Raw genomic sequence first — 25,192 nt, 5'->3', positions numbered from 1 at the left:
AGGGAAGTACCCCAGAACACTCACAGTACGTTGATGACATTGTACTATGGGGAAACACTGCCCATGAGGTATATAACAAAAGCAAAAAGATAATTAGAATTTTACTAAATGCAAGAATTTAGTCTGTCCTGACCTAAACCATGACAATAGGTTGAAAGGTTTCCATTTATTCAGCATGTCTGTTATCGAGTGAGGTAGCAGGCAATTGTAGTGACACCCCCTTTGCCACACAACCCCATACACAAACTGACAAGGCTGCATGTTCAGCTGTCCTGTGTCAGCTACGGGGAAGCAGTCTTGCTCCTTACACCTCTGCTGTTCATGAATGTTCCAGTGCAGAGACCCTATGTAGTGCTAAACAGTGACTTTTATTTCACATCACTGGCAGTTCCTAAGAATATAACATGTAGAGTTTAGAAGCACTCTTATTTGTTGGGTAGTCTGTAATTAGGGGGTCACCAACAGGGGGAGGGATAAAAAGGTTGTTCCGTTCCACTTGTTGATATGCTGTTGTTTCTAAGGGTGCACTGAGCTCATGGCATGCCAAGTCAACATCCAAGATGAGATAGACATGTAAGTAAACTTTTGCCTCAGCAGAAATTCCAGGTAGCTGATTACTGATGTGGGCAGTTTGTGCGATCTCCATAGGAAACAAGCCTAAACTGTTCCTTAATCTAGGAAGGTAGTTGCTTTGTGCAGAGCACATTCACAGCAAAAATGAATGAGATAGTCCATTAGTGCTGAAAGACCTCATCCAGTACCTCCTCATGGACTCAAAGCAGCAGGAGATTCTTGATCCATCTTCCAGTAAACACCAGCCACCAAAACAAGGAGGAATTGATACTGCTGAGGAAGCCTCTTTCCACTCTTGCTGCTTAACAAATTAGACTGTGTCTTCCTTAGTCTAAATGTCCAGATGTTCTGTTTGCTGTGCCACCCCCTGTTACTGGAGGTAGCACATCTTAGGGTTTTCAGAGCTTGACTTCACCCGTCTGCTGTAGGAATTAAGGCAGAACTGGATCTATCCAGTATTACTGCCACTTACAGAAAACTGTGTCCTTGATACCTTAAGAACTGTGGGAAGAATGGCAATAAACAACAGAACCATGCATTGTCGCATATATTCAAGGACCAACAGACTTGCTTTTCTTTCTTCTGCATATTCTTCTGAAGAGATGCTACAGCAGCTTCGTTCCCTTACCTCTTCACCCCTGATCTGGTCCCAGTGTTGCTGCAGGCATCCCAGAGAGGGTGCTGCAACACCACAGAGCTGAAGGGGTGAGATGGAGGACAGCATGAAAGCTGTGTTTGAGGATCATGAGGCTTTATAAGCAGGTCTGATAGCAGGTCTTGGCTCACTTAGATGAGGCTTGACAGAGGCTTGGAAGTATGAAGCACTGGAGAGATGGCAGGAGTAACAATTCCAGCATGAAAATACACTAGACTGTGCTCTTAAGTAGACTGGTGTGCAGGCAGTTGAACTTGGAGAAAAAAGAGGAAGCTCAGTCAAGCAAGGGAGGGGGTTTTCAACTCTTCTGACAACTTGTGTGGGGGCCTGGTCCACAAAGTCTCTACTCAGATGTCTAAATGGATCATGGAGGATAAGGTATGACAGCAGGATTTAAAGACTGTTACGGCTTTTGGGGCCTCTGTTTCTCCATGGAGAAAAGAAACATTGTGCCTGCTCTTTTAGTTCAGCCAGGTCAACCAGGTTTTGTTAGTTTCCAGATGATCATGTTGGCCTTCAGGAGAAGTTCAGGAATCTTTTTTCCTATGTTTCTGTGTGTTTTTTTAAAAAAAATCATATGCAATATTTTCCTTCTTCCCTGTTAATCTCTGTATATATTATAGCTGTATTGATGCTCTCAGGGAATTAAAGAATAATTCACACTGGAAGGAATCTCAGGAGATTTCTAGTCCAGTCCCCTGCTTGAAGCAGGCTCAGCTATGAGAAGAGATCAACTGGTGATGTGGAATCAAGTTTTCTTCTTTTGTGAATGCTTTTCGTTCACGTGCTTGTTCTGCTGCTGGTTTTGCTCCCGTTCAGATTCTAGTCTTTGTGTAAAGCTGTGTGCTTTCATTGCACGTGTGTTCTTTGAGAGGAGGTTGGTTAAGAGCATGGAGAGTAGATGTGAAAAGAGTTCATCCAGTAAGCGCTCTGCAGGTGTGCGCAGGAGTGGTTTCCCAACCTGAGGAGGTCCCAGTATAAGAATCCCCTGCATGGACAGGGGGCATTGGCTGTGGGCTGGTGGGACCCTGGGCTGCAGTGCACTTGCAGTTGTCTTGGACCCACTATTCTGAGGGTGTTGGGAGGTCACTGATGCACATTCCACTTCCACCCTTTATGCAGAAGGGACAGTTAAACCAGGCTTGGGCACTGTTGTCACCAGGTTAAAGCTTTGTGACCCAGTAATATAGGGGTATGAACTGTCTCTGATTGCTGTGATTCAGAGAGTCATCTGAGTTCTGCAAATGACCCTATGCTTGCTTGGAAAGAAGGTGCTGGTACCTCTGTTGAATCTGGGGCCAGAGTTATGAAAGACTTGGTGAAGGTGGCATTATGAGTCCTGCTGGAGTCCAAGATGTCCATGAATCTATGAAGGCCTGCCCAACAATGAAACAGTAGCGTTGTGATTTATTTATTTATAGTTGTCCCAAGCTGACTTTTCCACAATACAGGAATCCAGAGCTCAGGGCCCTGAGCAATGCCATCAGTGTCACTCATGCAGAATATTCAAAGGAAAAGATTCTGAGAGAGTGCCTTAGAGGCCTTGATCCTGACTGTCTGTGGAGAGCTTCCTCACCCCAAACCGATGAGCTGATGACCAGCAGAGTCGAGGGCTGTCAGGCTCTTCTAGGTCAGTCACTCTACAGAGCAAAAGTACAGTACAGGGTCATTCTGCATCCCAAGGACTACAGCTGCTCTGAGATCATGTCTCATTGACTGTGAACAAAGTAGTCATAGTGGCTGGGATTCCCAGAAGATCATTCTACCTATATTTTTCCTTAGAGAAAAGGAGGCCTGAGAGGTGGATATCCATTCATTCAAAGTGCTGTCCCAGAATACCTGCCAAGGTCATAGGACTGAATCAGTATTTCTTCCCGCTTTGGTTCTTTGCAGTGGATATTGTCCACTGGTGGACTGAGGGACAGTATCATGTCACCTGTAGGTGGCATAAATGAAATAGCAGCAAGGCTTTTGTATGTGTCATGTTAAACTGATGGTGATGGTTGGATCAGTAATGTGCTACCATGATTTGTATGAGGCTGATGAAAGGACAGTGTGATGATTCTTAAATGGGCCTTGAGATAAGAAAGCAAAAATCTGAGGAAGGGGTCTTTCCTTCAGAAAACTTTGTAAGTGCAAAGCATGGATGTGTTGGTCTGCAGGCTAGAGTGAACTAGCTGAACTGCATGTAATAGAGACACGGGGAACCTCAGTACCAACTGTTCTGATCTGTTTACCTGTTCCTGCTACACCAAATTCTTTGTTAATGTATGTGTGGCTGTGAATTGTTTCTGAGTATTCTGCCACAAATGGAGCCTGCTGTGCTGAGTAATCAAATGTAGAGTAGAAGTTGAGCGTGCAAGTAGTTGTGAAAGTTGATCATGTGGCTATAGCTACTTTGTGCACTGTAACACAACGCAGATTGTATCCCAGCTCAGAATGAATATAACTTTACTTCCAGTGTAGACAAGGCCACATGTTGGATTTTTTTTCCCCAGTTAACTTTTGTGAATAGTGACGTGCAGCTGCATTCAGAATGGTGGTTTCTGTATATTTAATGCAATATTTTGCTTCAAGCATTTTTTGTGTAATCCTCTGTAATATATATGTTTTTATATATATTTGTAGATTTAGAACATGTATACACACTCTATCATATATACTTTTTTTTAATACATTTGCAGAGTTGCTGATCCTGTATGGCCAATTATACCTCAAACCTTCTGGGAAGATTAATAGAGTCTTGGTGGCTAGGATAATTCACACACTTACAAGAGGGTACTGCTTCCAAACTGATGGTTTGAATTCTGATATGTTTATCTTCTTTTCAAAATCAATGCAGTGTGCGAGGTATGTTGCAGGTGCTCCTTTTGTATGCTAATATCTACTCTTAGAGAATAACTCATTTTAAGTATTTGGGATTAGACTTGAGTAATAGCAGATGATACTTCTTTAGACATATTTTGTTCTGTCTTTGAACACCAATTTAATAAATTCTTTAACATGTTAATAACTTCTGCTTTTGTTAGGAAAATAATATTTTGAATATAGTTACTTGCTACTATTTACATTTAAACAATTCCTGTGAAAAGAAATAAGATTTTTCTTCTGGAAATTTGAGTGTTGGGTTTATGTTGCAGGCAGGAGAAGAGTACTGCAGGCCTGGATCATATTGTTGGAGCAATGAATATCTTCTGCAATAAGTTTGCCGTCAACTGTCGCATACGGATTTGTAAAGTAGGGGAAGAAATTTTACCTACAGTGCTTTATATATGGACTCAGTATAGACCAAAGGATTCCCTGAAGGAATCAATAATTGAGTTCTTTCGTCTCCAAGTTCATATTCATCATCCAAAGGGTGCAAAAACTCAGGAAAAAGGTACGATAGAAAGCTCTATCACTGTATGTGATGGTTTGAATTATTGTGCCAACTTTCTGAATTTTGATACTGAGTCTTGGAAACATTAATGGAAATGATGATTACTTGTCAGTAGTTTTATGCTATAGGTTAATATTGAGCAAAAGTGAAAATGAGTTTTCAAATTGCATGCACTAAGAGAATATTAATTGTATTAAGTCCTGTAAAGGTTGATTTTTTTTTTTTTTAATCAAAAGGTGATTTTATTTACTAAATCAAAACACAGAGTCTTTGGGGAAGGGAAATAACAGCTTAGACTGAGTTTAGGTTGCCACATGTATTCATATTTTACCAGGTTTATTTAAGCCCAGAAATTACTACTATGGTCTAAGTCTGACTTACTGTATAAAATTGGTCAGAGAACATCACTCAGTAATTGTGTTTGACTGTCATGGCCTATTTCAGTCATAGCATCATTTTTTTTTAAAGTTTGGGGTTTTTTTTACTTTGTCTACAAATAGCAAAGAGTTTATAATTAGTCCAAATTTATCCATTGCATTTCATTGTAGTCTTTCCAGTTAGATAAGGAATTATTAGAAACTTCGTTCCTACCCTAATTACTTGTATATGCTGATTAAATCACCTCTTAACTTTTTTCACTTGTTTCCTGTATTCATTCTCTATTATAAAACTTGTTTTGCAGGCCTGCATTTGTTAAGCTTTGTATGCTTTACTCTGATTTTGGCTGTTTTATGCATTCTCTTAGGCAGGTTTATGTAGTGTCTCAAGTGGGTGGTACATGTTGACTTTTAATCGGTTTTGCATGTACAGGTGCATATGACTCAACAAAATGGCAAAGCATCTTACATAACCTGTATGATCTGCTGGTGAATGAAATAAATCTCATCAGTAGTAGAGGAAAGTATTCTTCAGGCTCACGTAATATTGCTGTAAGGGAAACTTTGATTGAGTTAATGGCTGATATTTGTCATCAGGTAACATTTTTATTTGTGTCTGAAGTTAACTATATATTTACTGTGTTATATGTTTTGCTTTTGAAACTCATATGGCTTTAACATTTCCTCAAAATCATTTACTGAAGTATTACTACCTTTTGTCTGTGTTCTGTTATGTTTAGTTATTAATTTTAGTGCAGTTTAGAAACGTGGACTCCTAAATTACACTAGGTTTCACTAGTGTTGCTTATTAGACTAGAAGCAGAGGTTCTGTTACAGTAAAGAATAATAAATAATAATTCTGGTTGCCTCTTAAGAGGCTTTATACAGAGTAAAAAGTGGACCGGTTTAGTTTGACATTTCAGTTTTCCTGTAAATACTACTTTTTTTTATTTGTGTACTTTTAAATTTCCCTTTATAAAAAGGTTTTTACAGAGGATACCAAAGTTCTGGAAATTACCCAGTCATATGCCGTATCACAAAGAGAGTCCAGTGATGAAACAGCACCAGGCAAGCGCAGGAGAATTGAACTAGGCTGGGAGGTAATTCGAGACAACCTGCAGAGATCCCAGAAGGATTTTGACGTCATACCTTGGTAATAACATCTTTACATGAAACATATCACTACAGACATCTTTTTAAGTGTTCTCCTGAATATGTTGTACTTTCAAATTAGGTGTCTGCACATGCTGTAATTATATATCTTAAGCACTAAGCTTTTGGATTTGGAAAATAGTGAGCAGTGTTCTTGACACTCCTGCTTTAAAAACTTAGTATCTTTGGTTTCCTAAGAAATAACAAATGAGGTCTGGTAAACTGTGTTGTAGTGTATAAGATGTTACTGCCTCTGATTTTTTACCTGTCTTTTGAGCTAGATATTACCAGTCTTTATGTAAGTGTGTGTGTGATCCAGCTTATGAGTATAGGAAATTAACGTGAGATTTAATGCTGTCTTAAACTGGCTGTGTCATAGGACAGCAAACCATTAACAGTTTGGCCATTTTGGACTAGTTCACAGAGTTTGCCGTAATACCTGGCCTGCAAACTGTGGAAGTGCAAGGCCTCTTGGCTTGGACCTTGATTGAGGGGTATTTTGTTTGACATGAGGGACTTCTGAACCAGAGGTGTAGCTATACATCTTCCACTGACTGCCACAGGAGAAGGGCTCTGTAGCAGAGTGTAGCAGGAAGTCAACTCATTGTTAAAGGACCACAGTTAGACTTTTCTGGAACTCACCAGTTGTAGTCCTAAGCCCAAGAATGTTGACTTTTTAGCTAAAATGGATTACACTGGATGTTTTTTGCTGTTACTGTTCCTCTCTGTCTTTCTGACCTTTCCTGGAAACTGCTGTGCAAGATACCAGAACAGTGTAGCTGCTTGTGAATTGTGTCCTGAGCTGGGTCGGCAGGTTTGTGTATGTGTATGTGTGTGTGTTTATTGCCTGCAGTGTTGAGGAAAGTGGCTGTGTAGGATCCAGTTGAGAAGTTTACATGCCATTCTGTGTGAAGGTGGCAATCTCCAAGAAATACTGTGAATACTGTAATTTACTAATTTGAGTAGGGTTGCAACCATTGCTATGAGCAAAACCCTTCCAATTTACCATTCTCAACTTAACGTTTTGTTAATTTGATAAATTTTATTTTTCTTATCTGCAGAGATGTTGTTGCAATGTTTCCTGTTTATGTAATGTCACCCTTGAGGTCGTTCCCTGGGTCAGAGTGTATAACAGGCTAGTCCAGAAAAAGGAGAAAAATAATTTTTTTGGCTGAAATGTTCTTCCCTCATGGTCAGAAATCAGTGAACTGGGCTTGTAAGAAATTAAAAATCTATGAAGTCAGCTTGTAAGAAATTATTAGTGATAGTGAGGCTAGACGAGCAGACTTTACAAGTAAAACCAGTAGAAATACTGAATCTTTAACCTTGAAACAAATCAGCTCAGTACTGGAAAGTATAAATGTGAAATGACAATCAGAACTCTTTGTTCATTTACTTCTGAAGATACAAATTTATGTATGTTTGATATTGTTTCACTTTGTGTTTTCAAGGTTACAGATTACAGCTCAATTAATATCAAAGTATCCCATGAGTCTTCCTAACAGTGAGCTACCTCCCTTACTCAACGTACTTCACCAGTTACTGCCTCAGCAGCGCCGAGGAGAAAGGACCCCATATGTGCTGAAGTGTCTTAGAGAGGTAGCTTTGTGTCAAAACCAGAAAACTGATTTGAAAAGCACACATAAGTTGGAGCTCCAGAGAACCTGGGCAAAGATTTGGTCTCTTACCATTCGTAGCATAAGTTTCCAGCAAATTGAAGTGGAGAGCTTTGGGCTACTTGGAGCTATGATTCAAGGAAACCTTGTTGTAACAGATAAAGAACTCTGGAAGATATTTTCAGGACCTGCATGCAAGCCTTCAAGGTAAAATGGGAAACAAGGATAATATTTTGTGTCTGATTCACACTGCTCTTTACTGTGCAACCAAACCCACTGTATTATTCAAAATAATGTTGCTGTGGCTGTATTTCTAGTTAAGAACTGCCCAGGTTTGTGTTTTAAGGATTTGAAACGGGCATAAATACATAAGTCTGAAAGCAGAGGCAGAAGAGGAAAGGCAAGCATCTTCAAATTTAAAATTGACTAAAAATGTAAAATCTGACTGAAAGAGATGTTGATTTTTTTTGAAGTTAAAAAGTATGTTTTATTCGAAATATATTTTGATTCTGAAATGAGTATTCTGAAACAGTCTTTAAAATAGCCAGGAAATGTCTGTAGTAGCCAAAATGTGGCTTTTGGAAATGCAAAGATTCTAATAAAGTATTTTTCCCGTATGCATGCTTATTAACTTGCTTATGTACTTGGTGCTCCCTGAGCATGCAGAAATACTGATTTTTCTTTAGAGGGCTAATCAGCAAATACCATGTTGTTTCTCACAAATGCCCTGTGTTCCATTTTTGTTACAGTTCTGCTGTATGTTGTTTATCATTAGTGATGTCTGCCTGTTCAGTGCCAGAAAATTTGGACATAGGAATGGAACAGAATAATTCTGAAAGAAATCTGGATTATGTGTTAAAGGAGGCAATAATGAAATGGCTACTGTCATGCTGTTTGGAGGAGGACATGGAAGAATGTGCAGAGTTGCCTTCTGTGCTCTGCAGGTAGTCTTTGTGGCATAATTTTATATGTAAGATCACCCTATAACACAGAAAGCTGCGCAGGGAAAAGTGGATTTGCAGAATTGTATTATGTTAATGCTTTGGTAGAGTTTATAGGGTTTTTAAGCTTAATGTAGAATGTCATTCTGGGAACATATTTTAGTTATCTGTTCATAACATAGCAGATACGTGAACTATGTGTTAGAAATCTTAACTGAAAACTGAAGTTTCTTTGAAGATACACTGTTAATCTGGTTAATGTATGGGTGCGCTTCAGGAATCCTAAGAGCTTGCCTGATTGCAAGAAAATACAAAACAATTTTCTTTTTTTACAGTGATTTTCCTCATCTTATGTTGCAAAAAATTCTTGTGAGCCTCACAATGAAGAACTGTAGAGCTGCCATGATTTTTTTCCAAAATGATGCTAAATGGTATGTTTTAAAATCAGTCGTTATAGATACTTAATCTTACATTTGTCATTTTAGCAAGCAGAGATAATGAAATGCATGATTCCTCAAGTTCTTTTGCATCTTTCTGTACAACATCTTTCAGACCCCATAAAAACTGCTTTCGCAGTTTGTTAAGATGCTTTAAGCAGATGTCAAAATAGTCTCATGCTGACAGAGTCAAAGCTTCAGGTACTGAACAAAATACCTTACAAGGAATATGTGTATCATCTCTCTTCAGCAATGCAGCTAAATATTTGACTCTTTATCCATATGTACATTAGGTATTTTTAACTCATTGTAACTGTATTTTTTGAATAATTTGTAACTTTATACAAATACACATTCATGCTTCTTAACATTACATTTCATTCTAAAGGAAGCATATATCTTAAGAGTTTTCTTGAAGATAGATGTTAAGTAAAAAGTTGGCTAGATGCTTACTGTCCATATATCCTCATGCCACTCCACCTGTATTTGTGGCCTCAGCCACATGTTACTTGGGTCTGTCAGAGTCATTCTGTGAATGGTGTGGCATCTTTCACTGCTGCATATGTTCAGGCTCTTGGACTATATCCAGTTTCCTCTTAATGAAACTGTGTATAACTTGTTCTGATGGAAGATAAAACTTTCCTACTAGAAGTTAGAAATACTAGTTTCAGGGGTTTTGTGAATTTCTGCTCCAATTGTGTACAGTAGGTTGAGGTCAGCCATCTTAACACAAAACACATGCTGCGTGTAACTACGGTAGAACGTATGATCTACGTGCAGGCTTCGTTTTTCCTTGGAGTTTCTTCAGACAGAGCTAAAATGGTGGTATCCATTCCACAATGAAAGTCAGTTTAGAAATTAAAGATCAACCAGAGTTTGGAAGCACAAAAAGATAAAATATTTTATTTTGCTCTTGTTTATTTCTTGTATTTATATAATAGTTTTATATATTTATATACTAGTTTCAAAGACTTTTTTGTATACTGGCTGCTCAAGTAAAAATGATGTCTCTTCTTCCAGTGTGCAACACTTGCAAGGGAAAGAAGAAAACAATTTCTCTGATGTTGAAGAGCTGTATCTGCAGACAACATTTGATGAAATGGATATTTTCACTAACTTTGCAGTAAACGTTGCAGATAAAAATGTGACTGGTTCAAGACTTGCCATCAACCAAAATCTTAGAGAAACTCTGGAGTATTGTCTTTCAGCAATGTCAGAAAAGCTTTTAAGCAGCTATGCTCCTAAGGTAAGTTAAAAATTACTGTTACATCCTTGTATTTGTGCTCCAAAACAATATATTTTCAAGGCAAAGTATATAGATTTTCATTCCTTTTGCTGCTAAAAATGAACCACAAGCATTTGAAAAACTATCCAATAATACAAAATAGAAGTCTGTTTTTCTCTACATCATTGGCAAAATATCCATGGTTTTCATAAGTATGTGGGAATACGTAGAAGCTGCACGGAAGTGGAAGTGCGTGCAAAGCTGCCACATAAACCACTCTTACTCTGCTTTTTGTGATGTTTGTTTCAACTTCTGTGCTGCTGTAATGCTTTAAGCTCTTGCCAGCTTTCAGCCAAGATGGCCTGAGACACAGAGGTCTCAAATAGTTAGGTTTTGTGAAAAGAGGCAGCTGTGTAATGGAGTAATTGTAAAGAAAGCTGCAAATACGGGCTGTATTAACAAGAGCAGAGTCAGTGCTCAAGGGAACTGATTATCCCCCTCTACTCAGTACCTTTAGATACCATCTGAAATACTGCATCCAGTTTTGGGCTTCCCAGTACAAGACAGACATTTAGTCCATTCAGTGGAGCCCACTGAGATGGTGGGGGCTCCAGCACTTGACCTGAGAGGAGACGCAAAGGAAACTGGGCTTGTTCAGCCTGGAGGAAAGATGGATCTGGGGGGACCTAACAGGCTTTGGGGGAACCTGCCAGTGCATATAAGATTGTCTAGAAGACAGAGCCATGCTATTCACAGTGGTGTATTGCAGGAAGATGAGAGTCAGCAGGCAGAGTCAAGAGAAGGTCACACTGGATACAAGACTAATTTTATCTACGTGAGGATAGTCAGGCAGTGCCACAAGTTGCCCTGCCTGAGAGGTTGTGCTGTCTTCATCCTTGGAGGTTTCCAAGCCCTGACTGGATCAACCCTTGAGTAGCCTGTTCTGACCTCAGAGGTGGCCTTGCTGTGAGCACGAGGTTGGACCAGAGACGTACTGAGGTCCCTTCCAGCCTGGACTATCCTGTGATCCTATTTGTGTCTTCCCCTTGTTGAAACACCACAGAATCTCTTCTTTGTAGAGAAATTTTGACTTGTAGAGGAAGAGCCACCACATAATGGTAAAAAGTTCGTGAAAAAAATAAGCAGCAGGCTTTTTAAACTTCCAGTTCCTTTGGCAGGCTAGCTTTGATTTTAATATAGTGGTGTGCCTTCTTTGCAATTCACTGCTAAGGTCCTGTAATATTTAGCGAGCCAAAAGAGGCAGTACCAAAATTTGAAACAAGGTACTGGCAATTAGGAGCTATAAAATTTATCTCTGGTTTTGCACCTGTACCAGTGGCATGTATGCATAAGTTTTCCCATCTTCTGTTATAAGTACCTGCTTTTCAACAATGTGATAGCAATCCTTTTTGGTCTCCCTTCCTGAGAAAGTAAGACAAATAATTATTTGTCTGCTCTTTCTCTTCCTTTGATCTAGATGATTTAGACAGGTAAAAAGGGATCTCTGAAATGCTCCTGCAGTAAGCTTGCATGCATTTACAACCATCTGTGTCATTTGTTTGTTGACATAGTAGCTGCCAAGAAGCAACTTGGGAATTTACTAAGATCGGAGGAGACAGCAGTAGGACTGTGATATAGTTCCTAACTAGCTCACACTGTCTCTTGTTTTGGCAGGAGGTAAAATAGATAGAGCATGTGCGAAGAGCTGGAAGTATTGCTGTGATGGAATCTAAAGGAGAGGGAGAATTTAAAGTATTGTGAAGGAAGGAAGCATAAGGGCCATGGGACATACAGAGAATATTATAATTTGGAAAGCCGGAAGGACTTGTTAGGGAGCTGAGGCAGCCGCAGTGCAAAACACTAAGATGCAAATCTTCATTAATTTTGGTGAAATCTATATATAGGAGTGTTTAAAAAGACTCTAAAGAATTCTTTATTTTAGTGAAAAAGTTTAATGGTAAACCACTGGTATTTATACTGTGTATTTGATTTAGTCTAAGGTTGTTGCTGCAGAACACCTTGTCCGATGTGTCAGTCTCTTGATTGGTGTTCTTGGTTGCTATTACTACGCTGGTATATTTAAAGAAGAGGATGCCTGTAAATCAGAGTTGTTCCAGAACGCCAGGGTAAGCAGCAATGCATTTGGGAGCTGTTAAAAGTGAAATAAACCATTAAATATAAAATAGTTTGTAAAATTCCATTCATACTGACACATTTTCAGAGCATGAATATTTCCACTGGTTTCTGCTGAAAAAAAAGTCAGTTGAGAGAGGTTTAAATACGTTGCTGCTGCTGAAAGAGAGGAGTCACTGAAATTCTGTCAGTACACCAATGTATCAGTTTTGCAGTGGAGAGTATTCTAAATATTGATATATTTCTGAGTCACCCCTTTTAAATAAAATAAAATCATCGTGGATATGTGGACAAAGGACTTCTTAGAGGATAACAAGTCCTTTCATTTATAGGTCTTTTATGCAGGAATTTCTTAAGATCACTCAGTGGTTTAAACCAGTATGAAGGCAGCTATTATTTATTATTACTACTGCTACTACTATCTGAGGTGGTTTCTTGCTTAAACATGGAAACCCAAAACTTACATATTATGGAGAGATGCTGTATTTTTCTTTTGTGATGAAAATATCAATGTTTCAGGCAGGTCTAGGCCATCTTTTTGTTACTTCTGGAGCAGAATGAGTGAAACAAAAATCCAAGGGAAAAAAAAGTCCAAACTCACTGATGCACACTATAAATATCAAAGCTGTGCGAATGAGAATGTATGAAGTGAGTTTGAATGAGAATCACGTCCTTTAGTCCCTGTGTGTGTGCTGTGTATGTGTCAATGTATAAAGGAATTTAACTGATGTATTTTAACTGTGTTGTATTTTTACTAGTCTCTCATTCATTATGCTGGAGAAAGCATTTCTCAGTCTAAAAACAAACTAAATGAAGATGCCCAGATCAACTCACTGAGGACTTTGATAATGCAGTGTACAAAATGTTTATGCAATTGTACCAAGGTAAATTTTATAAAGGAATTTATATTTCTTTCTTCATTAATAAGATCACAAAGTTGAATATCATACATATGGTACCCAAAAAAAAATTAACCTATCTGTACATCTTGCTTTCTTACAGAATACTGCTAGTAAGATGCTGTCTAACATATTCCTGCGTTTGTTAACATCAAAATTTATGAATGATCTCATAGATATTTGCAAAAATCTGGTAAGTACTTTCTGTCTGTTTCTAAATGCAGTGCTTTTCTATGAGAGGATTGTTTTTACCGTATAGTAATTTGGAGGTAAACCAAATGAGATACTTAATTGCTGAAAAAATAAATCAAAATACATTGAGTTTTATAGAGAATTCTGAACTGGAAACATTTCTGTCTAGCATTTGAACACAGACGTAGGGGAAAAGTGAGAGCAGATGGATAACATTTGATCGAAATTAGTGTGCCAGCTCACATTAAAAAACAAATTATGTTATTTTTTGAATTTTTTAGTACTGTATTAAAGTAAAAGTATATACAGATTCTATGCCACAGAAGGAATTTCTGTAATGCATGACATTTAACTTTAATGCACTTGTAAAGTTTTAAAAGCTTCTTTTTATTTTGTAGTTTGATGGACTTATGTGCCTTAAAACACTTTAAAGGTGTTTATTGTATGGGTATTAAATCTTCTAATGTAAATGACTCACTGGGAAAAGTAGTAGGGTGGCATATCACTGTGTTTGGCACAACTCTTTAAAACTTCTCTTTTTGGTACATTGTCAGGTCTAGGTAGGCAAAATCCTTTGTTTTTTCAGGTGAGGAGAAGCTGAGAGTCTTGCCTTCCATTAACTTGTCATCTGGTAGGGAAAGTAGTAATTAGTGTGCCTTTAAAAAGGTCATATGCCTTCCTTTCGTTTCTCTGTAATTATGAAGTATAGCGAGAAGTTTGTGAGTCTTGTAGAGAGAATTGTTTTTCAAATACTAACAGTGTCCTTGGCACCATCTTAAACACAGGTATCTGTCTTAGGAAGCTTGTGTTCTAAAGAGAATAATACAAATCAAACAATTCACGTATATAAAAGACAGGTTTATCACGAAGGTTGAAATTCATCAGTTCAGTGTAGCTCTTATTGTCTTCACCCGTTCTAGTTCACGGGAAAACTGTAATGTCTTTCCTTGTGTTATGCCCCGGTGTTTCTCCTGTCCATAAAAGCCAGCTTTAAAGGAATGTGGTGTTTTTGTCAGATGACATTTACTGGAAAACCAAGTGAACTGGGAGAAGCAGATCTAATGGGGAATGATCCTGAAGAGAGTATAATGGAAGTAGATAACCAGGTATCTGATGATCTATTTGATGATCATTCAGTGACGGACATCAGTGATACAAATGAATCCAGTGAGACGCAAAATGCAACAGGTAAGTCTTCTCTGTGTCCAGAACTATTTGCAAAAGTTTGTTTTTACAGATTGCTCTTTGTTTGAAAGACGGTGAGATACAAAATTGTGCTGTGTTAATAATAATTGAAGCAGGTAATTGTTGAACCAGGTACTTTATAAACCATAATAATTGCTTTGTACTTCATTAATGTTTTAAAGATATTAATGAAGTGTGCTAGCTCATTTGGAAAGGAGAATTTTATTTTTTATTTTAGAAATAGTAAAATGCAAGCACAGAAGCTAGCTAATTTGTTGAAAGGCAGAAGTTTTGGCAAAGAAGAGACTGGAAAGTGTGTCTGTAGGATACCTGTCTCTGTCATTAGACTGTGCTTCATTTTCTTAAAAGTAATCCTATTTAACTTTTCTCCTTTTCCTGATCAGTAATTTCTTGACAAGGTCAGCTTTCTTATATCTCTGGACAGGATATGCAGAGGGACAGGAGCATTAATCTGTCTGTTTATTCATGTTAGGAGCTACAAATACTGATGTTCTCTTTTGTTTTAAATTCTTTCTTGAAATGGTGTGTATCTTAGTTTTTAGTTGGAACTATGTCTTTTGTTTATTATTGAATGAGAAGGAAATCAGGGTGTTAATGCTACAAGCAGCAGGTGGTCTGTTTTCCTCATCATGTTGAATAACTGTCTGTAGAAGTATCTTCTCCAACCATCCGATAAATAATTGTAGTAGGTAAAGTTTGCAATTGCAGAAAGTTACAAGAGTTCTAAATGTGACAGGAAAATGGCATTTGTAACTATTTCATTTAGGTTATAATAGAAATTTCAATGAGGATATTAACATAGTAGTAATTGTCATAATTTCAATTTTGGGGAAGCTTTGAATCCGTAGTTTAAAATATATCTGAAGTTATAGTTAACACAAAAGAACACAGCTGCAGATGGTTCTGCTGAGTTCATTGTAACCTTGGTGGCGAAATCAGCCATATGTATAGGCACATAAAATTAAAAACTTCTGTTTTGGAGGGCCTCTGTAGAAGTGGGACACACACTCAAGAAGCTCTAACTGATGCAGTAGCTGCTTAATAACAAATAAAATTAAAAGTTGCTGGTACACATATCTGTTCTGAGAACTAAAATTAGTTTGGTAAAGACCTCAAATGTTATCAACTTTTTTGTTGTCTTTGGAGAAGCATTTCTTACATGAAAATTTTATTTTCAGGTGCTTTGAGCCCATTAGCTGAGGAACAGTTGACAAAGCAGGATTTACTTCTCCTTGAAATTCTGAGGTTCTTATGTATTTGTGTAACTACAGTCCAAATTCAGACAGTGAGCTTCCGAGCCTCTGATATACGGAGGAAGCTGTTAATGCTTACTGATGGCAGTGTCTTTGATAGTGCTAAGCCACTGCATCTGCACATGGTGAGTGTGAGCTTTTTTTACAGCAGACCCGCCTCTGTATTTGTACTATTGTTAAATTTGTGTATTCTTGTCAATTGTATATTCTTGTCTTTCTCTTGTCATTAGTCCCCTGAGAAGATGTTAAAATGGCTACTTTTAGTGTTCTGAAGTGTGCTGTGGTCAGGGAAAGAGCAGTTAGAATTTGTAGGTTGTAAGCCAGAAAATAAAGAGTTGGGAAGTATAAACATCTTGCCTTTATCATTAATTATTTGTTAAATAGCTAGTAAATGGTCTCTGTAGTAGAATAATATCTGTGTTTTAGTTTACAAAGGAAGTATTTTTGACTGCCAAAACTAAAAATTTTATGAGCCATATTACTGTGTGACAGTCCTTGCATTAAAAGAGTCTAACATGTAAGAGCTGACAATAGGTGTCCTTGCTGCATGATTTCATGTAAGAGTTAGTGACAATGTTATAGGTTTTCTTTTTGTCTACTTATTTTCTTAAGTATTATTTTCCATTTTGGTTCATTCTTTTTTTTTTTTTTATTCCTCAGTACTTGGTCCTTTTGAAGGAGCTCCCTACTGAAGAACACCTCTTGCCTGAAGATGACATTCTTATGCTTCTTAGGCCTCTTTCGTAAGAGAGAAACTATTCAGCATTTATTAGAGCTATTTCAGTTCAACAGCTAGAGGACTGGGGGGCTGTTTAGTGTTTCAAGATATTTTGTCTTTCTTTCTTTCACAGTGCTGTGTGTTCTTTGTACCGTCGAGATCAAGAAGTTTGTAAAGTAATTCTAAATAATTTGCTTCCTATAGCAGTAGCGTTGGCCCAGTCCAACGCACTTGCTGAAGAGACAGGACATGCCCAAGGACAATTTTTGACAGTTGTTGGAGCCTTTTGGTATGTTTTATCTATTTAATGCAGAAGTCTGTTAGGCATAACATTTTTAAATTTGCTATCAGTGTGAAGACCAGTGCTGTTGTGTGTCTTGCTGTTGGTATTCTGTGATACCTTTATTCAGCATTTAACTTTCCAGATTTTCTGTGTCATGTTATATGACATGCTACATTGTTGTATATTAACAAAGACTGATTGTGCTCTGGATTGCATCTGTAATTATAACAAGTGATAGCTTCAGCAATCAAAAATGAATTGTTCACAATTGGAGATTATCACTAAAAATGTCAAATCCTCCCAAACATGCCTGTTGAGCACAAAAGAATGAACCATGAGTAGCAGAAACTAATTGTTGGCAACTTATTAGTTTATTCAAATCTTCCTTATTTTAGGCATTTAGCTCAAGGAGGGAAATGCACTGCACCAGTAAGAGTGGCCCTTTTAAACTGCATGAAGGCTCTGCTTGAGGTAATCGTGGATTTTCTGACATTCGTTAGCATGTTAAGTATATACTTAACATGTACTTAAAAACAGTATCTAAAGATCTTTTGCATACATCAGTGTATATTCCACTGTAGGTCTTCTGTAAATTTTAAACCACAATGTTAATTTTCTTCAGGCTGATCCTTATTGCAAGTGGGCAATCCTCAACGTGATAAATGAAGATCTACCTGTGAGTGATGCTTTCCCACATTTTCTCGCAGATAGTAACCATCAAGTTCGCATTTTTGCTGCAAAGTCGATTACCAGGTGATAATGTAGATATTTTTTCTGTTTATAAGAATAAAGCTTAATTTCACTTAACTGGATGTTACTTCTGCTGCTGTATAGGTGCTCGTTTCAGTACTTCCAGGGCTTTAATCTTGATGGAGTATAAAAGTCCACCAATAAGGTGTTCAAACTTTGTCTACATTTTAATTATACTGTGATGTGAGAGAGAGAGAAACAAGATATATGTAAAAAATTATATATGATGGCAAATTTTGCACTGAATTTATTATACAAAACTTGAATAGGAAATAGTTGTTTATCCTCTAGAAATAGATTAGGTACATTGTGTACAATCAAAACTTTTTCAAGGGTCTTGTGTTTTGAGTACTGTATATAGTTCTTTCTCCATACATCAAAGAGGATGTAATTGAACTGGAATAGGAGTAGAGAGATGTTCAAAAGTATAAAACACTTCATGCACAGCTATTGGTTACACAAACTGGAGCCCTTCAGCACAAAAAATTAAATTGCAGGAGGTATATTGTATAACTCTACAAAATCTGAAGTGGAACAAATTAAAGATTGGCAGTTTTTTCCACTTTAAAGACTAGGGGACATCAAGTGAAGCTAACAGGTTCAAGATTCTAAGAAAATATGGTTTACTTCTTTGTACAACATTAAGTTATCCTGAGTGTTACCCTATACTACCTTCAGCTGTCTGGATGTTTACAGGGGTTCAAAAAGCAACAAATTCATGAAAGAAGAAATCATTGAAGGATACTAAATACAGTCACCACTTCTAACTCATGATCTGTCTAGGTCACCTGTGGTCAAATATTATATTCCTACAAGGCAAGCACATGGTGATCATTCTTAGATATCTGCTAGTAGTTACTTTGAAATGACTACACTAACATTTGTCCCATCTACTGTGGTGTTCCCATTTTTGTTACAAATAGCAAAGTGGGCTGGGACTTTATCTACAAAAAAATAAATTCTTGGAGAAACTTTTTACATATATATCTGTTGAATTAATATATTCCCAAAGTACTTCATGACATGAAATGCTCCATTATGATGGACAACTGAAGTTTGGCTTCCTGCATTGGCAGAGATTGGGAAACTTCTATATGTTTGCAAGCTATTCTCCACCATTTTGCCCCAATGGATACTCTTGGTGTTATTGATAATGTTTGAGGGAGAGTAAGGAAAGACTGCTGTACAAGAAAGTTAAGAAGAAAATGATACTCAGAAAATCAGAATCTTATTGTTTGACACGCACAATATGCCGTAATTCTGTAGATTAAATGTTATGCTAATAATTCTTGTTCTGTTTTTGAAGTTTGTTTCAAGATGTGAAACAGAGAGATTCTTCTGGAATGTCAAAACCTCTTCCCTTGAAGCTCCAGCAAAAGGCTTTTGAGAATGCATATCTCAGAGTTCAGGAAGGAATGAGAAATCTGGTACCAACATCTAGTCATTAGTTTTTCTTAGTTTTCATCTTATGAATAAGATAACTTTTTTAATGATCATGTTTAGTTTTCCAGGAACATTAATTCTTCTGGACTTCTGATAATCTGAGGTGGTGAAACAAGGTGGTAGTCAGGAAATTCCTTACACATCCAGTCAGTCACCGTTTTGCCCACATAAGTAGTTTGTAAACTTTTTCACTGTATGTTCCAGACCACTCTTCTGTATCATACTATTTGTGGTTGCGGGCTTCAGTACTGTAACACTTAAGAACCAAAGAAAAATGGAGCCTCAGTATTCTAGACAACATATAAATAGTGAATAAAATACAATGTAAATTCAATTTTTTTTTTTTACATAGTATAAAACCAGATTTGTAAATTTCAGTAAGATTGTGTTTCCAGTGGTATTAGAGCAGTGGTTTTCACAAAACCAAAATTTGCTTAAAACATTAAATTATTCAGTAGAAACTTCAAGTGAAGGAAGAGTTTTACTTCAGTGCAGTGACTGCAAATGCAATGGTGTATATTACTGTGGAATTTCTTTATTAATTTTTCTATTAATGTCTTTCACTTTTCCTCTTTCCTTGCTACCATGCTAAGTCATCTACATCATCTACACTTTCCTTTTTTTTTTTCCTGTCACACTATCATCATGTCATCTTCCTGCAGCATTTTCTCTCTGTTCCCTCTACCTGCTGTCTTGTACCTTGGGCTCGCTGCTGAGGCCTCATCTCTCGTGTCATGTCATTTCATCTCTCTGTACTGTCACCTCCAGCTCTGTGTTGTCTGATCTTATTTCTCTGTTGCCTTGGCTCCCTGTTCTGTCACCTCAGCTTGCTGTTGTCTATTAGCTTCTGCCCGTTCATTGCAGTTTCTTGTTACTTTTATTCAATATTCATCACTTGTCAACACCATGCCTTAATAGGGGAAGGACTACATTTGAATTACAAGGCAGTTCTTTCCTGTATGCATCAGGGAAGAGCAAAAAGGAGAGTTGTCTTGTCAATGCCTCCATCATTTCTCTGTTAAGTGTGTTACCTTTGTTTAAACTGCTGGTACTATAACATGAGCTGGAGTGTATGAGGTATCGGCGTGTGTGCTGGCATGCTGGAGGAAGCAACTCTGGTTGAGGAGTGGAGCAGACAGTTGGGGACAGTAATTTTTAAGCAACCAAAGCAAGATTTTCAGCAATATTTATGCCAGTGCCCTTAATTTTAAGTTATTTATGCTCATTTATTAATTAGGAGATTGCTTTAACAGAATATTTGTGTGAGTTCTTCATTATTTCTTATTGAAGGTCAGGGATCATGCAAGCCCTGAAGATCTTTTGGACAAACAGTGTAATGGAAAAGCGGTTTTGCTGATGCTTATAACCATGGTTCTGTGCTGCAGTCCGGTCTGTGAAAAGCAAGCTTTGTTTGCCATTTGCCAGTCTGTGAAAGAGAATGGATTAGAACCTCACCTTGTGAAAAAGGCAAGTATAAAATTCCATTTTATATTTAGGTTATAAATTAAGGTTAGGTTAAAATTGGAACGGTACAAAATGCTTTTGTCAGTACTGAAAGTTGTTAAATTTTGTAAAAGCGTGACTAATGTGGGACTTAAATATCTGAATGAATTTGTAATTATATTTAATGACCTACATAGAAATAATGACATCATAAAAGGCAATTTTCATGGTAAATCTTGTATGTTAAAAGACGGATTTGAAATAAAAATAGATTTTTATACATTGAAGTCTGCAGATCTCATTTAAAAAAACCTTTCTACCCAGTGGAAGTAAAGTGAGTTTTCCAATGTGGAAAATACGTGAAATAAATGCAGAGTATTGGAAGATGGTATGTGTCTTGTGGACTCTTACTTTGAAGTTCACAAGGGCATACTGCAGCCTTTCATGCCAGTCATTTTTTTTAGTGTGTGTCTTCTCTCCTTTTTATCCTTTCTTTCTATTCATTGCCTCTTGTTGTTACACACAGTCTCTACCCCACGAAATGTGTACTGGCTGTCCTTTCTTGCATACCACCTCATATGGCGTAGTTGTAGTTCCTTGACTGCACTCTTTCGAGATCTGGCAATACAAATAATAAAAAAATTACTTAAATAGGAGCTGAGTTATACAAATATTCATTAAAAGGTGGGGGAGACGACACGAAGATGTAGTACCATCAGTTTGCCATAGCGTCTTGTACTCTGCATGCTATTTCTGCAATCTTATTTCATGCACAGGTTTTGAAAAAAGTATCTGACATTTTTGGCTATAAAAGTATAGAAGACTTTATGACATCACATTTAGACTACTTGGTGATGGAGTGGCTGAAAATAAACGACAGTGGATATAGCCTGTCTGCTTTTCCTTATGTTCTTCTGAACTACACTAGCCTTGAGGAATTCTACAGGTTAGTTTGCTGTATGAAAACAACTTGTTTAGATTTATTTGCAATTATGACACAGGGTTTCAAATTCCTAAATGTAGTGCATCAGGATTTTGTTGTAAAACAACATATTGAGAGCTTTTAAAATGTTTTCCAAGTATCTTGTATGTTATATTTATGCTGGCAAGATTTTTTTTGTATAGCAGTAGCTAAACGATAATTACAATTTTACTTATGTGGTAGAGGAATAGTATTTGCTATATTATGCTTGAGATTTTTTTAAAAATCCAATTCAAGGACATTGTGGAAATGTATTTACTATGCATAGGTCTTGTTATAAAGTTTTGGTTCCACACCTGGTGATTAGAAGTCAATTTGAAGATGTGAAATCACTTTCCAACAAGATTGAAAAAGACTGGAGGCAGGTTCTATCCGACTGTTTTCCAAAGATACTTGTGAATATCCTCCCATATTTTGCTTATCAAAGCCATGGAAAGAATGAAGTAGCAGAGCAAAGACATACAGCTTCTAAAGTCTACGACATGCTTAAGGATGAAAACTGCTTAGGAAAACAGGTATCTGTTTTAAATTTAGTTCTATGGCATTTAACAGACCTGAAAGAAACTTCCATATATTCTGTAAAACTGTAAATAGAACAAGTTTATAGATACAAAAATTATTATTTTAATAAAGCCAAACTAGCCAAATTTTTATGCCAAGGTTTTCAAGTAGCTATTCAATAGAAACTTTCAGGCAGACAGTTGACTTTAAGTATAATTTTTCTCAGAATGTAATAAAATTTTTTTTACCATTCATTTTCCTTTACCATTCAGTTTCCTTGTCATTTATCTGTTTAAGTCATGTTTTTCTCTTAAAATATTTTGTTAATGCTTTACGAGAGCCATCTTCTCCAGAGGCAGACTCTATATTCAGAACTAGTGGTAAAATGAAATGTAATTCTTTTTTCCAGATACTGTAGGAAAGCAAATTGTTCTACCTGTGACTGCCATAGATAAGACTTAACCAGGCTTAATTTCTGAATGAATTTTATGTCATGGATAATTGAAAAATAGAGAATCCAGACAGGAAAAAATTAGTTTTCTCGGAAGGAAAAGAAATGTTAGATTATTCTAGTTAAAATATTTTTTTCTTATTAAAACACAATTTTTCTTCTTCTAGCAAATTGACAATTTATCTCATAATAACTTACCAGAGATTGTGGTTGAACTGTTGATGACCTTACATGAACCACGTGATATCACGGTAGAAGATGGAGCTCATCTAAGTAAATATATAAGGTAAGTTTTGCAGATTTTCTAAATGATGAGTGTGTTTGTATAACATTGTGCATTAAAATGTGCCCTTCAGGCATAAGGAGAGGTGACCTTTAAGTTTAGAATTAAAGGATTTTATTGTCATTAGTAATGATGTCTCATAGGCATTCTTTCTCACATAGTTATTCACCAGTATCAGTAAGCAGAACCTCTATAATATTTCAGTTGATGGAAAGAATGAATGGGTGGGCAAGAGAACACCGTTGTATGTTGCTGAGCTGGACTAAGGCAATGCCAATTTAGATTAGTTCAAATTTGGATGGACTGCCTTCTCTGTAAAATTGGTCAGGTTTTAATGTCTAAATTAAAGTGATTCTTTTAAAGGTGTTTAGAAGTCACTGAGAAGTGAACTGTTTCTTAACAAGTTCTTGTAGTCGCAGCTCTTGCCTTTGGTAAGGAGATTGCTTAAGCAATGTGAAATAAATGAATTTCTAATTAATAGAAATATTCTAATGCCATAAATACATGCATTTTTATGAGCTTTTCAATCTTTGTTGTTGTCCTAAAAATATCACTATTTGCATAGTTATATCTGGAAATAATTTTCCAGATTTTTCTGTTAAGATACAAACTATTTGGAAAAGCATTCCACTTTCTGAAGAAGATATTTTTATTGTAGAAATATAAAGTTGAAAGAAACCAAAGCATTTCTGTGAAAAACTGCCAAAAGTTAAATGGCTGAGGATTTCAGAACCTTATAAAAGAAATTGGTTTCAGTGAGTTTATTAACAGACTGGTGTCTGCTTGTAACCAAAGTTTTTCTTTCTAAGAAGGGAAGGGTAAGATTGATGAAATTAGGTTGATGAAATTAGATTTTGCTGTTTTGTTACTATCATTATGGATTTCTTTTTGAGGTCCCAGAAAAGTTGATTATTATTCTTTTAATAATGGGAATATTCATGATTACTTTTTTCTCAGCGAAATTATTTCCATAATTACAAAATGCAGAAGCTTTACCCATGACTTGCAATCACATTTTCCTACGAAGTACCGTAGATGAGACAAATGTGTGGGCTTTTAGCATTATGATCCTTCAAAAAATAATAAAAGAATGTTAAGAAAGTACAACATAGAAAGCTGCCATAGAGGGACAACAGACAGCTAAAAATAAGATATTTGTCACTCTGCTGGATGCTTTTGGTGCTTCTTACTGAAAGCAGAAAAGATTTCTTAGAAGTTACGTGTTTATTCAGTGAGCCTTGTTTTATTTAATACATGGGGTTTGATTTTGGGAAGAAAAAAAAATAATCTTTTTTTATTCATTTAGGGAACTGGATCCTGCTCCTAATCCTCCTCATTTTCCATCTTATGTGATTAAGGCCACCTTGGACTATATTAGCAACTGTCATAAAAGCAAATTAAAGAGTCTTGTAGCAGTTCTTTCTAAAAGCCCTGTAAGTATGTAATGATGATTTTCTGTAGAATATAAAATTTCTTTTATGGGTACATTTGGTTTAATTAGACATTTTCATCATGTATATGTGAGGAAAAAATACAGCCTTAGAAACCTTCCTGTTCTTTTGTTTGCCTTCTGAGATGGAAGAAGTCCTAAGTTCAGGGAGACAGTAACCTTACAAAAATTACAGGATTGAACTATTACATGCATTATATAATACATATAAAATAATATATAAATAGGATTATTTTGAAAGGTTGGAGAAATCTGTGTGTACCAGACACAATTTAGATGCAATTTATTTCTTTGGCATATGTCTGAAGAACGTTCTAAAATAATTACATTTGGACAATTTTATCTAAATACTATCTACAATTAAGATATTAGTTTCCCTTACAGTGTGAAATTTTATAGTCTGTGATATTTTTAGACATTTGATTTTCAGTTGTTAAAGGCAAATATGAAGACATATACAATCATGCAGCCCTTGCAATACATCATAAACATTTTACTGTCTTGTAATATCATTCCTTAGAAATGTATATTTCCAAAATTTATGCTATTTTATTGCATATGTTATCAACAACTTCCTTTGCCTATCCATAAACAATCCAAAAATAAGAAAAAAATTTCTTCTGGACCATGATTGTCTAAATCTTTTGAGTGTAAAAGTTAATATCGCCAGCCAGTGGAATAAATTCTTTAAAATGTAACACAGCCTGCCTAGTACTTTAAGATTGTTACTTTTTTTTTTACGTTAATGGTTTTAACAGTTGCGATCTCTATTGATCTATTGTATGAAGTAATACATTTTGTACTTATGAACTTTATGTTTCAAAGAATATAGATTGAACCACTACCCAAT

General features: G+C 36.5%; 1 protein-coding gene across 5 annotated transcripts in view; it reads left to right on the top strand.

Moving 5' to 3' along the window:
* The window catches only part of ATM (ATM serine/threonine kinase), an 82,319-nt gene that overhangs the window by 8,324 nt on the left and 48,803 nt on the right, over positions 1-25,192 (top strand). For all 5 annotated transcript variants that reach the window (XM_074860130.1, XM_074860129.1, XM_074860128.1 and 2 more), the window contains 23 exons: positions 3,913-4,078; positions 4,369-4,607; positions 5,418-5,581; positions 5,968-6,137; positions 7,588-7,959; positions 8,502-8,696; positions 9,029-9,124; positions 10,151-10,376; positions 12,350-12,481; positions 13,247-13,372; positions 13,491-13,580; positions 14,596-14,767; positions 15,964-16,163; positions 16,699-16,781; positions 16,890-17,045; positions 17,435-17,510; positions 17,662-17,792; positions 19,096-19,216; positions 20,523-20,699; positions 21,452-21,621; positions 21,926-22,172; positions 22,777-22,895; positions 24,199-24,325. In XM_074860130.1, the coding sequence (XP_074716231.1) occupies positions 3,913-4,078; positions 4,369-4,607; positions 5,418-5,581; positions 5,968-6,137; positions 7,588-7,959; positions 8,502-8,696; positions 9,029-9,124; positions 10,151-10,376; positions 12,350-12,481; positions 13,247-13,372; positions 13,491-13,580; positions 14,596-14,767; positions 15,964-16,163; positions 16,699-16,781; positions 16,890-17,045; positions 17,435-17,510; positions 17,662-17,792; positions 19,096-19,216; positions 20,523-20,699; positions 21,452-21,621; positions 21,926-22,172; positions 22,777-22,895; positions 24,199-24,325 (3,755 nt within the window). The remainder of the gene's footprint in view (positions 1-3,912; positions 4,079-4,368; positions 4,608-5,417; positions 5,582-5,967; positions 6,138-7,587; positions 7,960-8,501; positions 8,697-9,028; positions 9,125-10,150; positions 10,377-12,349; positions 12,482-13,246; positions 13,373-13,490; positions 13,581-14,595; positions 14,768-15,963; positions 16,164-16,698; positions 16,782-16,889; positions 17,046-17,434; positions 17,511-17,661; positions 17,793-19,095; positions 19,217-20,522; positions 20,700-21,451; positions 21,622-21,925; positions 22,173-22,776; positions 22,896-24,198; positions 24,326-25,192) is intronic.

The sequence above is a fragment of the Strix uralensis genome, chromosome 2, assembly GCF_047716275.1.
Source record: "Strix uralensis isolate ZFMK-TIS-50842 chromosome 2, bStrUra1, whole genome shotgun sequence".
Taxonomy (NCBI): Eukaryota; Metazoa; Chordata; class Aves; order Strigiformes; family Strigidae; genus Strix; species Strix uralensis.
The sequence above is the reverse complement of the archived record's forward strand: the minus strand, read 5'-3'. Positions and strand labels throughout refer to the sequence as shown.